The sequence below is a fragment of the Dasypus novemcinctus genome, chromosome 2, assembly GCF_030445035.2.
Source record: "Dasypus novemcinctus isolate mDasNov1 chromosome 2, mDasNov1.1.hap2, whole genome shotgun sequence".
NCBI classification, from domain to species: domain Eukaryota; kingdom Metazoa; phylum Chordata; class Mammalia; order Cingulata; family Dasypodidae; genus Dasypus; species Dasypus novemcinctus.
In genome coordinates, this window is record NC_080674.1 from 42,427,189 (window position 1) to 42,442,106 (window position 14,918).

Below are 14,918 nucleotides of genomic sequence, written 5' to 3' on the forward strand. Positions count from 1 at the left end.
ATCAAGGAGATGGAGTGTGGGATGTTACTGTGCTGCTCTATTTTAATTCCCTGAAATGATGTGGTAATTTGGGGCTCAATAGCTATAAGCCACAGTTATACAGAATTTTACAGGGTTAATGACTTTTAATACAGTACATGTTTTGCTTGCCTAATACAAGCAAATCTCCGCTAAAATCTCATTCTATTAAAAGTGTTATTCACAACAATGTCAAAACAAGTGACATGAATTTTTACATAATTTGTTCAGTATAGTTCCTAGAAATAATTTTTTTGCAGTAGGAAAATGCTCTCTTTACTCACATATTCCATGTAAATCCATCATAGAGAATGTTCAGGAAAAACACAAATAAATGAAATAAACAGAAAGCTCATCATGGTTCTGTACTATGCGGACAGCTGCCATATTTAGTCAGCCCTACAACACGGTGGTTGCCAGCACACTAGACTTCTCACAGATAATATGGAATTATTATTTGGAAACCTCACATTCATACAGCAGAACATAGTGGCTTGAAACAAATGTTTTGGAATATGTGATAGGATAGAGCTAGTAAAGACTGTTAGCAACTATCTCCCCCCATATGTGCCGGTTAATTTCTTTCCAAAATGTTTGCTAAAGTGCAGATGATCTCAAGATGAATGAGTCACCTTTCGGAAGGATATGATGAACATAAAATCACCAAGGAAATTAAAAATATAGTCTTTGGAAAAAATAAAAATTATCTTTATCCTAATATTTTCAATTTTTAATAAGATTTATTTTATTTATTTATGCCCACCCCCCCTTGCTGCTTGCCTGCTGTCTGCTCTCTAGGTCTTTTCACTGTGTGTTCCTCTGTGTCTGCTTGTCTCCCTTTGTTGTATCATCTTGCTGTGCCAGCTCTCTGTGGGTGCGGGCCAGCTTTGCCTTCACAAGGAAGCCCTGGGAAGTGAACCCAGGACCTCCCATATGGTAGACGGGAGCCCAATTGGTTGAGCCACCTTCTCTTCCCTCAAATTTTTTTTTACCAAAAACGACAAGAATTACTTTCCTCATTATTTCATTTTTGTGAGCAAAACCAGAAATAAAGTTAAGTTTCGTCTCATGCAGTTTAAAAACAATAGAATTATATTACATAAACTTACCTAAGCAAGTGTAATAATATCCATTTCAAGGGAAAATGTTCATAAAACAATAGAAAGAAAAATGCAGTATATACTCCTGAATATAAATTATTTTCCTAATTTTATAGTAATTTTCTCCTTCCTTCTCTTCTCGTCCTCTGTAATTATTTCTGGAGGTTTAAATCTGGGTGATTGTTAGATTTCTAAATTTCTGAAATTTTCTTTGTTGAGCTTTTTATAAATTACTTTAGCAAGTAAATAATCAATTGGATTTAGGAAAATCTAAAAGCAACCTTAAAGTCTCTCTTTGATGCCTGAGGAAACGGAGAGGATTTGGAACACAAATAACTCAGCTCCTGCCTCATTCCAGTCTGTAGAAAATTTTTTTCCAGTAACAGGAGATGGCAAATCTCAGAGCTTATGAAACACTGACTTGTGGAGTATGCACAAATATCGATGAGAAATTCTAAATATTTGGGGATATGCCATAATTACATATTTAAGATCCCTATGCCTACACAGTACTGTATTTCCACAAAATCAGTGGGAGAGATCTGTTCAAAGGTGATATTGTCTGTGAAAGTAGCTTATTCCCCATATCACAATGGTTAGAGATTGTTGTTAATACTTTAGACTTTTATTTCTACCATCACCTGCCTTAGGTTTCAGTATATGATATTTTCTTTTCTGTGGTTTAAAGAATGGAAGGTAAGAAAAATGTTACAGAGCTACAGTCACCATGATGTTAGATTGCAAATGTCTTTAGTACTAATCAGAAGATGCAGAAATAGACACTGAAAGTCTTAGAAGTTCCCCAATGACACAACAAGTTAACCACATTGGACTGAGAACTTCTGTCTTCTAACCAGTTAAACTAACTTTTCAATAGAATTCTTTCTGTGAGTGTACACATGCCAGACTTCCATCTCGTTCTCAAACTTCCATTTCCAAATAGGCAAGTTCAATTCTGCATGCTCCATCCAAAGTGTCGACACTGTATAATGTGCTGGGAAAACACCGTTGAGGGCATTTCACTGAACCTACTCCCAAACTCAGAGTCTAATAAGAGTAATAGATTGTTAAACAAAACAATAAAAACATAAAAACAATTACAGTGACAAAAGGAATAGGTTGATGAAGTTGCAGAGAGATGAACTGTGATGGGGTGGCTGGTCAGAGTAGGGAGTGGTGGTGCTTCCAATTTCAGATAAATGACTTGGCTATTAATGGACAATTATGAGCATTCCAAGTCAAATAAAATAGTACAGGAGGGTAAAATAGCACAATCTATTCAGGGAATTATAAATAAGTAGTTTGTTTTTCTGGGGTGTTGACTACAAATGGGGAAACAGCAGTCAATGAGGGTGGGGCTAGATCATAAAGGTTTTCACATGCTAGACTAAAGACTTTCTGAGTTTTTAAAAATGGTATTTGTGTAAGAGTATAGTGACTGGATTGATTGAGAGTAAAGGGCATTGTTGGGGAAAGAGCCATTGCATGACTTACCACCCCTCCCCAGGCTTGCCCTAATCAGAGCCCTGGGCCTAGAACATTCCCTGTTTCGGAGGCTGGGCAGTGAGCTCACACTTGGTGCAGGTCCTTCTTCTTACAGGGTGATCCTTCCCTGTTTGGTGAACTGTGAACTTCTTTGTATTGCTGAAGCATGTCCATCACAAAATAAAACAAAACAACAAAGACTAAGGTCTTCTCCCACATTCTTACCAAAGTGAATTTGCGCAAATCACAGCCCTGGGTCTGCTATGTGGAGGGGTGTGCAGGCCATGGGAGACCAATGCCCACTAAAGTGTTGTACCAGGCCTTATGTGTATGATGTTTTCCTTGGTGATGGTTATACCATGAACCATGGAGTGGGCAGAAGTGTTTAGACACTACTCCTTGAAGCGGGCATACTCCTGACCTGTGCCATCCTCCATACGTAGACCTCCTCCACTGAGATTGGTAGCTGATGCTCACTGGCTCAACACAAGTCATTTGAAAGGCTATTGAAATAATCTAGGTGAGGGGGTGATGAACCCTGTTTTAGTTTTCTCGCTGCTAAAATAAATACCATGAAATGGGTTGTCTTAAACAAGAGGAATTTATTGGCTCACATTTTTGAGACTCAAATAATTTTAAAATCATATCATCAAGCTGATGTTTTCTCCCAGAAGAATGTAGCATTCTGGGACTGGCAGCTGGAAAACCTTGACCTTGGCTTTTCTGTCTCATGTCAATACACATGGTGCCCTCTCTAATTTATAATGAGTTCATATACACAGGAAGTTTAAGAGCATGTTTTTCTGGGGTACATAGCTCCAAGCAAACCACACAGCAATCAGCCCAAATCCTATTGATTATGCACCCTGGGCACTATAAATTCTATAGCCAGCAATCCCTTGCCCTGGGCAGTCAGTTGACTACTTCTTTAGAGCATTCTGTAGGAGAGATTGGGGGGCTGCCTTCTACATGCAAGGCGAGTTCTGGGATGGTGAGCCCTTCAGGTCACCACCAGACAGACTGGGCCAGACATCCATGCTACCAGTATGTGCACAAGGGTTACTCTGCTCTCTCCAAAACAAGAAACAGGAATTGGTAGCAGGAGCGCAGGCCAGCTCCACTCTGAGCTGGTGAGGGATGTGGTAGCACCCAGCTAAGATGTCATGAGATACTACCAATTTTAAGTAACCTTTTTCTTGATTCAGTGCTTGCCCTGTTACTGTAGTCCTTTTACGGTTTTCTGGAGATTTGAGAAAGATATTTTTGCCAGTTCTTGATGATTGCTCATAGCGTCTGTGGGGAGATGGAGCCCTGAAGCATCCATAGGAGTGGAGCCAAGTGGTAACTCTTTCGATTAACAAAACTTTCTTGGTTGCCTTCCCTTCCCTGACTCACTTTTCGATTTGTCCATAGGTATTTCCTGGAATCATCTACCAAATAAACTACTTGTACTCACATCCTTACCTCGGGATCTGCTTCCAGGGGAAGCCAAACTAAGACAAAATCCAGCCCAAAGATAATCTTCAAATAGTAAAACAACAGATACATAAGTGCTATGAATATAATCATCTGGTTTCCATCCTTTTTGAGATGGACCCAAAACCACCTAAAAATCGAATTAGTCATCAGTGAGCTCGGAAATCATAAAGCGTGTTGGTATTTTACCAGTAAAAGAAGACAACAGTTACATGGAGCTCATGATTGTAATCTACCAGGAGTTTATGAAATACTTTCATCTCTTATTTTTAAAAGATGATAAATTTGAAGAAGACAGGGGCCCTCCAGTATTCATAATAGTGCTTAGAAATAATGAGATCCAAATAGGAAATGGCATAAAATTGTGAAATTTTCCCTGATAAGCTATTGCTCATCCACATTCCGGAGGTCTAGTGATTATTAGAAAGATAGGAGTCTTTTTTTCCCAAGTTTCTGCTACTGGTAGTATATCTATTCCTGCTCATCTATTCATGTTCGTTGATGAGGTCATTTACAACCTTGTTTGTCAGAGTAAGCTCCATGGAAGGGCGACATCAGTTTCAAGGGAGTTTAGTAACAATGAAAATTTCAGACCTCATCTCAGACATACTGAATTAGAATTTGCATTTTTAACAAGATACTCATGTGATATGTGTATGCACGGAGGTTGGAGGAGCATATCTGTAGATGGGATTTGTTGCTAAGGATAGGCATTTCAGGACAGCATGGCAAGATTATCTTGTTATGACAAGGGAGGGGGAAGATGTGTCTAAATCTTCTTCAGTAGAGAAAGGTTCATATGACAAGCACTAGGACCGTTCTCTACTGTGAAAAATGTGAAATATGGAAAGTGGAGAAAAGATATCATTTAGGTCTATCACTCTAACCATTTTGGTGTAATTTCTTTTAGCTTAATATCTTTTATTTACTTAACTTTAAAAAGCATGTCTGTAAATCCTATCCCCCATTGAGTAGCTTTCTAATTTATCTTAATATTATGTTATTAAAATTTCCTTGTTATAAACAATTAAAATATTAAATTGGATATATTTATTATAACTTAATTTTTATTATTGAACATTTTTCATATTTTAATGACTTTTAAATACATACAATTTTTTTTTTACATTTAGGGCTGTTCCGTAAGGTAGAGCCCCTAAATGCTAGTCTGAATGGGCTTTTTTTTCTACCTTTGTCTCCTGGAATGCTGTCTGCCAATTAGCTTTAGTAAGTTTCAAGTCTTAATACTACATTTCCTTCACCTTTTATCCTTTGTCTCCACATTCCACTTTCTCTTTTTAAAAGTCAACTATGTTTCCTCCATGTTAACTTCGGAGCTATTTTCCTTACCCTTGAGTCACTGTGTTTTATTCTTGAAACTTTAATTCAGTTCTGACCCCTGAGTCATCTTTGTTTCATTAAAATTCACCTCAGTGCCCATGTTTTCCATGTAGACTAACCAAGTTCATATGGGACAACCGTGCTGGCTATCCAATTCCAAAGATAGAACAGCAGATGGACATTAAATGAGACAAACTTCCTTAAAAACTGACAACACTATTTCCATCTGTCAACTTTAATAGCTGATAAAGTCAAAGAGGGCAAAGGCTCTCGTGTATGATTTTGGAATAGTATGTTGTATTGTGTTCAAATAGGAAATGGGAACAAGTGAATTCACAAGGTAGGGCAACTGGAAATTCTAAGTGTGCATATGCTATATAATCTCATAACAAGTACAGAGCAATAGCTATTCAACATTTTATGTACTTTAGTGTATATAAACAAGCTGAGGAAGAACTTATGATCACAAATTCCATATGACTTCCAGAGTTCATGATTCAGCAAGTCAAGGGTAGGTCCAGGCAACTGTAATTTTGGTTTGCGCCCAATAACTTTCTGATACTGGTGGTCTGTTGTTGCATTTTGAGAAACACTATTTTGTCATTACCTTGGCAGTACAGTTTATATATAGCACATGATAACTGAAAAGAGATTAAAATAAAATACCTTGATTTCAGCACAGTGAAATCTCCAGGTTCTTAATGTTTTCCACAACTCACAAAGCACAGAGCAAAAGAATAAATAAGAACAGTGGCAATTGCTAAAACTTATTTGCTTCTTAAGAAATACTGGAGGGAAATATATATGTAGTGAAAGGATTGACTTACATTTTCCTTCTACATTCCTACAGAGAACTTTCACATCATCTGTGTTTTGTATAACTTCAAGAGATTCGCCAGGCTTTAGCTGTAGATCTCTGGTCCCCCACTTTTTAGAAGCTAAGGAGGGTGCAACTTTGGTTGAATATAGGACTCTAATTTCACCATCATACTAGAAAAACAAAGAAAAGCATTATTCACTGATGCATATCGTCACAGTAATTCATTTACTGACAGATTTGCCAAATAAATAGTTAATTGTTGTCAATAGATAAGGTAAGAGCATTCAAGAAAAATGAGGATAAACTTTCAGGAAGATGGCAGATTAGAGAGACATGGGACTTTCTTTTCTCCCAGAAAAGTAGCTAGAGGACAGGCAGAAACAGCCAGGAAAAAAAAATACTCTAGGGTTTAGGACACCAGGGGAAGGCTGAACACCACCCAGAAGAGAGGGGCGCAGGGCAAAAATCTCAATGGAAAGACAGTGAGTAGAAGCTGCTGCTGCAGCAGCCGGTGCTTGCCCTCAACTCTACAAGCTGAAAATTCTGAATTGTCCCGTGGTATTGGGCAGACAGCTACAGACAGAGGGGTATGCAGGGATTTACCTCCCCAGGAAATGGGAGAGAGAGGAACACAGACTGAGGCTGATTCAGCTTTTTAGCCAACAAATTTGGTCTTCTGTATCCAAGAAGTACAGTGTAACCCAATCAAAATAAATCTGAATTGAAGTATTCCAAGACCTGTACTGTTCAGATGTCAAACACCAAGGATAATGAGAAAATTCTGAGAGCAGCTAGGGAGAAGTAAAACATTACATACAAGGGATGACCAGTAAGGTTTAGTGAGGATTTCCCATCAGAAACCATGGAAGTGAGAAGATAGAATTAGAATAATGAAAGAGAAAAAAATTTCAGCTAAGAATTCTTTATCCAGAAAAATTGTCCTTCAAATTTGGGAGTGAGTTTAAAATATTCACAAATAAACAGAAACTAAGACAATTCATAAAAAGAATCTGCCTTTGTGAGAAGTATTAAAGGGAGCCTTATAGCAGGAAAGAAAAAGAAAGATGTTTGGAAGAGTAGAGAAGGAAGGAACAGCAGAAAGGGTAATGAAAAGAGTAAAAACAGGAAAAGAAGGTAAGTGATTATGTAGGACTGGGGAAGGATAGAGGGATTGAGAGGTCACTGCTAAACGGTGTGGAGTTTTGCTTTTTAGAGTAGTTAAAATTGTTCTAAAATTTTTTGTGGTGATGAATGCACAATACAGAGTATACTAAAAGCCATTGATTGGATACTTTGGATAGATTGTATGGTATGTGAATATATCTCAATAAAACTGCTTTACAAAAAAGAGAAAAATAGGGGAGGTAAAATTTACTTATTAGACTACCTTCTTATCAAACCTTAAAGGACAACTATTTTTAGATGATTATTCTCATTCTATGTTTATTGTATATGCAGGGCAGCTTGCTTAATTTGCTATAGGAATAAATTAAAATCTAAACAAAATTATTAGAAAATAAAGGAGTTATGATGGAAAAGATAAGAGTTGATATTGATAATTATACTTTAAAATATGCATTAAAAATAATTAGGTGAGCCCCCCTCTTTAGTGTTTTGAGCTTTGTATCATATTTAAATATGACATACTTTAAATTTTTTCCTGAAGTCTTTTTCTTCTTTTTCCTGCTTTTTAAGCTTCTTAAGGTCTTTTTCTTCTGTCTTGGCCTTTCCAATATTGATTCCTTGGCTACAATAGCAGAACACACAAAAAACAAATGACACTTTATTCAACAGTGTAAAATGAATAGGACTGAATGAGATAGTTTATAACAAATTTTTGTTAAATTTTGTTTTCAATTAATACTTTTTTTTAGAAATCTAGTATGATTTAGTATAATACATTATGAAATTTCATAACACTGATTCTTCAGGAAAACACAAATTCTGGGGTCAAATGGAAGCACGAGGGTATCTATTCAGTTAAATTATGCCAAATCACTGAGCTATAGCTTAAACATGGTTGCATATCATCTGTTTCATATGATTCAACCTATTGCTCAATCTCTTGTGTTTTTCAAACCCTTTAATTTTCAAGGATAGCTAACTAAAGAGTTTGGTCAATGTCACAGAGAAAGTTTTTTTTTTTTAAGGAATGCTTTGTCCTTAAAATGTAGCAGGATAGGAAGAGGGAAATGTTGCTAAATGAATTAAGGTAAAAGGTAAGATTTTAGATAAGAAGGAGATCTTTAAGGAAATGCTAACATTTAATCTTTATCTTAATCACACTATCAATTGTCCATTTTGTGTGGCAGGGCAGAAGGGGAGTAAGAAGTAAAGGGAGAGAGTGAGTAAGAGAGGAAAATATATTCTAAGTGTTTTGATGAATTAATGGATTTAAAAGTAAAATTAAGAAACGAACATATAGGCATGAAAATCCACTCTATCTTGAAGATACTAAATGGACAAAACCAACTCCCATGAGACAAGCGAAATAACCTAGGACATGATTCTCCTGCTTGGCTACTCACAGGATTATCTGACAAGTGCTTAACAATTACCAACGCACCTCCCTGATCCCTGCAAATTCAAATCTAATTAGTCGGAATGGGGCTCAGCTTCTGACATATATATTTTAAAAGCTCCCCAGGTGATACTAATTTGCAGCCAGGATTAAATGTGGATGTTAGGAAAGGGCCATGAATCTCTGCAGAAGGGAATTTAAAAATTTCAGAATATTTATAATGTGGAAATTTTCATTAAGATTACCTTTGATAAAGCTTGTTTGTAACATTTATTTGAACGTTTGCTTCTTAGTTTTTGAACCTTGGAATTTAGTTTGTTCACTTTGAAATGAATTAATAAAATATCCTGCTTTATGTTCTGCATCCTCCATCAGAGTCTCCTTATGGGAGTATGGGCATTAGTGAGATTACTGGTCTGGATGAGCTCTTTGAGGCTATTTAGAAAATACATGAATGTGAAAAATGCTGTCCAAGCTATCTTTGAAAATAATATATTGAAACTTATTTAAAAATAGAATGCTATGTTAGAGAACATAAATTTGTTTTAAACTCTGGAAATAAACAGCTAAGAAAGCAAACAAATCATATAAAGTTTAATTTGCTGTGATTTTTTTTTTTTTGCTTAAAGAAAGAGGTCAATATTGACAATGGGTTTCTCAAGTGCTGTTTTAGAATGTGGTGGTATTTCTACAGTAATATAAATGGAAAAATGCTTTAAAAACTGTTAGGGTTAGAATCTTAAGTAGTATCTTCCTGATGGTGAAGAATACTGAAATTTGAACATAAGAGTTGAAGAAGATAAGATTTTCCTTTCATGGAGAACTGAAAAACAAGAATAATTATTCTCCTTTCATCTTTCTTGTTTTCTTTTACCAGTAGAACTTGATCTTCATATGTGAATGACAGCATATTTTTCCTTCAGGTTCTTTGATCTTGATGTTGTCTTTAGTTGTGTAAAATTAGTTTAACTATGTTGGTAAAAAATGAATACTTACAGGTCACTAATGCATTTTTCCTAGTATGGCTCAGAGGACACCACTTATTATATTCAATTTATGTTACTTTCATCCTTTACAGATCTTTTTACTTATTTTTCTATTTTCTTGAAAAAGCTTTTATACAAAAGATCATGTCTTATATATATTAGAGTATAAGAAAGCATCTTATTACGTTATTTTCAATTTCCAAAGAATTTTCAAAAGGTACTTCTGTTGTATCAACCTATCTTAACAGATTTTCATACATTTTAGCCTAAAATTGAATTGAAACCTTAGGTGAGTTGAAGAATAGTGCTATTCACTGTTGACTGTTCTTTGTTCTATTATTTTTTGAAATTCGAATGGACTCTTTTAAAAGAGGTATATAACTAAAAAGTCCTTTCAGAAAATAAATCCTCTTTTTTTTCCACAAAGGAAATGATCTTGTAGAGCATGGAGGAGGCTTAACAGGGTGGATGAGGGCTAAGAGGTAAAGTAAGAAGTATATTCAGGACAAAAAGATTTTAGGAAAAAAGAGTCAAAATAAGAGGAAAAAATGGATCAGGAGTAGGCATTCATATATATTTTCAGAATGAAGGAATGAATGAATGCAGATATCAGTGTGTCTTAGGTAGAAAAGGTAATCAAGAGACAAGGAGCATAACCAGGGGTGGGGGATGGGGTGGGGTTGGCGTACTCAAAGGAGGCAGGGTCTGAGCTGGGCTATCCATTCACAAGCTTGGCAAAGATGTTATAGCTGGGGATCCAAAGAGAAGCACAGCTTCAGAGAGAAGGATGGTGCACATGATGTCACAAAGTAAATATGCACCCACTGGGTTTTCATTCCAGTCGAATTTTCTTGAGCCGTCTCATTTTCACTACTTCATTTTAATGAAAACATTTTACTTACCTCATCTCTGTGGATGAAACAGCAAAATCAGAGGCATCCACATCGTCATAAACTTCATCTCCCATATCTAACAAAAGACAAATGATCAAAGGTTGAAACACTCATGATGTTTTTAATAGAAAGTTTGGTTCAAGGACAACAAAATAAGTTTTCCTGGTGTCTGGTTAAATTTATCCTAGAAGCATATCCACATCTCTCTGGATGTATGTGTTAAATTCCTCCAAAAAAACCCAAACTAACAACCCCCCCTGCCTCCAAACAAAAAACAGTGACCATGACTATAACTATCTGAATAAAATAAACAAATACAGAACAACAACAACAAAACCAGTGTATGATTATCTGAAGATCCACAGGTGTGATGAATGGCTGGAATAGCAGATTGTTGAAAACCAAATCTATTTGATTTGATTTGTAAGGGTTTTAGGAGCTAAATCTATCAATATCTATCTATCTATCTATCTATCTATCTATCTATCTATCTATCTATCTATCTATCTATCTATCTATCTGTCTATCTACCTACCTACCTATATCTATCTATATCTTTCTCTCTCTTTCTCTATACTTGCTGATAGTTAAGTTTTATCTTACAGTACTATAAGAAGTGATACTACCTTCCAATGGAAAGAATATTTCTACTAATAAGACACTTCTGATATTAGCAGAAGTTGAGAATAAGTAAATGTGGAAAAGTTATCATTCAATGGCTTTTCCAATCTGTAGATACTTTTTCTAAACATCTTGTTAATAAAGTCAGGAAGAATGGGGCCTCTCTGTACCTACTAATTTGTGCCATGGAGCAAGCTGAAGAGATGAGTGAAGTGAGTGTAAATAGCTTAAAAAATCATTATCATAGAAAGTTTAAATGCTTTCTGATAGTGGCAAAGCACTGATTTCTTTTAAAAACTTCTCCTCATGTATGTATGTATGTATGTATGTGTTTGTATTGTCTTTCCACTCAAAGGTTAATTAATTTCATAGGATGAAACTTGCTCAACTACATGAAAAATCCATGAAATACACTTAAAAAAAAAAAAAAAAAGGACATATCACCAGGCTCTGGAATGGTAAGAATTAATATACCATGCACATTCACTTAAAACACACAAGAACAAAATAAAATTAAAACAAAAAGTATACTTTTAATCTAATTTATTATATTTATTCCATTTTAAACCTACTCTTGGTGGAGCTGAGTTTATTGAATAACTTTTGAAAATTATAGATTTGGATCCAAACACATCAACAGCTATTGATTGATTTCAATTAGTCCCTTACATATTTTCATACCGAAAACTGAAAATAAGGTTCTGATGCCAGTTTAACATCTGAAAGAACTGACTACTTTTTTTTTTTTGTGCTTGTTTTGTTACTTTAGTATATCTATATTAAAATAAGTGAATTTTTTGAAAGCTCCTGAATATTCTTGGGAGACTACATTTTAATTTGTTCATAGTTAATTTTTGAAAAGTCTTTTTAAGGTCACTCAGTAGAGACAAAAATAAGTTGATAGAAATTATAAGATAAGAAATTGTACAATAGTACAAAATTATCAGATATGTAAATTATACATTTTAAAATAAAAGATATTTAGATCAGAAGGGTCTTGGTGGCATATAATCTAGTGTGCTTTCAGAAATCTTTATGAGGAAGCCCAGTTTACCAATTAGAGAAAGTGTTGGAGGGGATCTGAATGGAGTAGGTGGGGGCTTAAGGGGGTGGCATGTCAATTCCTGCCAGTTGGTAGCTATCTCTATAGTGGCCCCTGGAGGAACAGCTTAACCATCAATCATTTTTTACTTCCTTCTTTCCTTTATTTTACTGTTAAGAAATGTGGCCACACAAAGTGAAGCAACTTGCCCCCCAAAACCCACAATTAATTATTTTCAATTGGGATTATAATCCAGATATTTTGACTAAATCCAATGCATTCCCACTACTCCATCTGCAAGAAAAAAGATATAAAATATACAATTTGTTTTTATTACTTACCCAATTGTTTAGGGGGAGGAGGGAAACTGGAAAGAAAATGAGAACATAGTTATAATCAGCGTAATATGAACATGGAAATTCAGTCTTATTTAGAATCACACATCACAGGTAAACCTGGAGCCTTATAAAGATTAATCTGTTGCCTACATTCCTTTCTCATCTTCCATTTCTCCACTAAACTTTAATTTCTGTCCACCAATTTGGAATTTAGCAAGACTTTCTCTTAACTCCAAAGATGGCCAAAAAAGTTGAATCAAGGCATTAAGTTAGTTTATTTTTTCAATAGCCATTGGACTAATGTTTTCAGATTTGTATATATACATTCAGACACAGGAGACTGGAGAATAAGAAAGGAATATCCCCTTAAACTAGAAAGTGAGAGCTTATTAATATAAGTGATCTGAAATCAGATTTGGGTGGCATTTAGTTGCAACACAAAGAAGACCTATGCTTTTATTATTTTCTGAACTTTTGCTTTTAAATATACACACACACCTCACACACAAATATATCACTAGAAGAATGACGCACAGGACAGAAATAGCCAGTTAAACTAGAGTGTGAGAATAAATGATTTCAAATGACCCAAAGTCAGAATTGGGTGGTATGGAACTGGGACAGAAAAAGTAATCTCTTTTTATTTCTGTATAAGTAAGGATTATATATGAGTAGTATTTCATCTACAGATTTCTTTGTTTTTCTTATAACTTAAAGTGTACTATTTGCTGAGTGTTGTTTTGATGCTTCACAAAACTGTTTAAAATAAGGAATGGCATATGGAATCAACATCTTATAAAGACCTCATTTAAATATCATGAATCCATGAAGTACTCATAAGACAGTAAGAATTTCCTGTACCAGGCAATATTATAAAGTTTCTTCAAGTTCACATGTATGGAATTTATACTAAAGGATTGTTTTGGGGATGGAAAGAGAAAATTTATGCCTGAGATTTTATTTAGACAAACTTAATATAGAGAAAATTTAGTATAGGAGAAATATATAATTCAAATAGAGACAATGTATCAGAATTGTGAAATAAAGTTAGAGATTTTATAATACATATAAATAATATACATTTCAAATTGTGTCCTTTATTTCTAGAAGAATAATATTTAAAAGAGAATGTATATTTTGATGACAGGTCAATATAAAATATTACCTAATAAAATGTGGCATTGAAATTGTGAACTTTTAGATGTGATGTAATGTTTTAAAAAAAAGTCCTACTAAATGAACTGTAGGAGTGCTTGTGTATAAGCATGTGTGTGAGTAACTGTGAATGTGTATGTCTGTAAGTGTGTGTGTGTGCACGGGTGTGCATGTGTGTATGTTTGTGTGGGAAGCAAAATATATTTTTGAACCACACAGTGATTTTTGTTTTAATATGTTGGGCTCCCCTTATGTAAATGCATGAGTTTAAGGATGAAAGTATGGGTGGGGCTAACATGATTATCAGAGAATAATGTTAAAATGTCTTAGGCCTAACAGAATTTGGTTATTGGTGATAAAATATTAGTAGCATTTGAATAATTTAATATTAGTGTAGTTATTGTGCACTGAATTTGGTTGGCCAACTCTTACGATGAAACTTCATCACTGTCTGACTCAGAGACTTTAGATTTCTCTTGTACACTTTTCTTTTTGTCATCTTTTCCCTTTAGCATCTTCAAAATTCCCCAGGGCCATGAGTTATTCTTCTCTTCAACCTGTAATGTGGAACTTTGGAGCATGCAGGCATTGATCAGAATGGATTTTATCAGTGGAAGACAGTGGGTTGACAATCAGATTTTTTATAATTATAAAGCATCCATCATTCAGGCAGTAAATAATTCATTGCATTCAATTATATGGTGTATTAAGCATCGAGATCGTGGTCTTTGAATACTAGGTTGCTCATTTTTTTCTATTTGTGAGGTTTCTCTTGATCCTTAAAATGATAAGTCAGTCAGGTTAAGTTTTAAACATCAGTTTATCTATATTATTAAAAGTAAGTAAGTAATAGAACTTAAGTTTTCAAATATTCATTTTAAAAGATTGTAACACTTAAAGGAGTACATATTCAATATTGATTCTTCCACAGATAGTATACGGTCTCAGTTTATTTGGGTTGCTCATAAATATGATTATGATACAATGGATAGCCATGAAACTGTTAAATGCTCTGGAGATTGTTGTAAAAGTAACTGATTGATTGGCAAATAAATGACTGGAAAAGGTTTTGGGAAAAATATCTATGACATCTGTAATTTTTCATCCCTTCTTTGTTTTACT

The 14,918-nt window shown here is 34.8% G+C and overlaps 1 protein-coding gene and 1 long non-coding RNA gene across 8 annotated transcripts in view; one reads left to right on the forward strand and one right to left on the reverse strand.

The window, feature by feature from the left end:
- Positions 1–14,918, forward strand: part of LOC105744985 (uncharacterized) — an 86,645-nt gene that overhangs the window by 52,963 nt on the left and 18,764 nt on the right. The window lies entirely within an intron of this gene.
- Positions 1–14,918, reverse strand: part of FYB1 (FYN binding protein 1) — a 171,986-nt gene that overhangs the window by 8,866 nt on the left and 148,202 nt on the right. For 5 of the 7 annotated variants that reach the window (XM_058308185.2, XM_004449886.5, XM_012520788.4 and 2 more), the window contains 5 exons: positions 14,229–14,366; positions 12,645–12,670; positions 10,650–10,716; positions 7,888–7,987; positions 6,248–6,410 (listed from right to left, as the gene is read on the reverse strand). In XM_058308185.2, the coding sequence (XP_058164168.1) occupies positions 6,248–6,410; positions 7,888–7,987; positions 10,650–10,716; positions 12,645–12,670; positions 14,229–14,366 (494 nt within the window). The remainder of the gene's footprint in view (positions 1–6,247; positions 6,411–7,887; positions 7,988–10,649; positions 10,717–12,644; positions 12,671–14,228; positions 14,367–14,918) is intronic. The other 2 variants (XM_058308203.2, XM_012520798.4) reach the window with 1 other exon arrangement.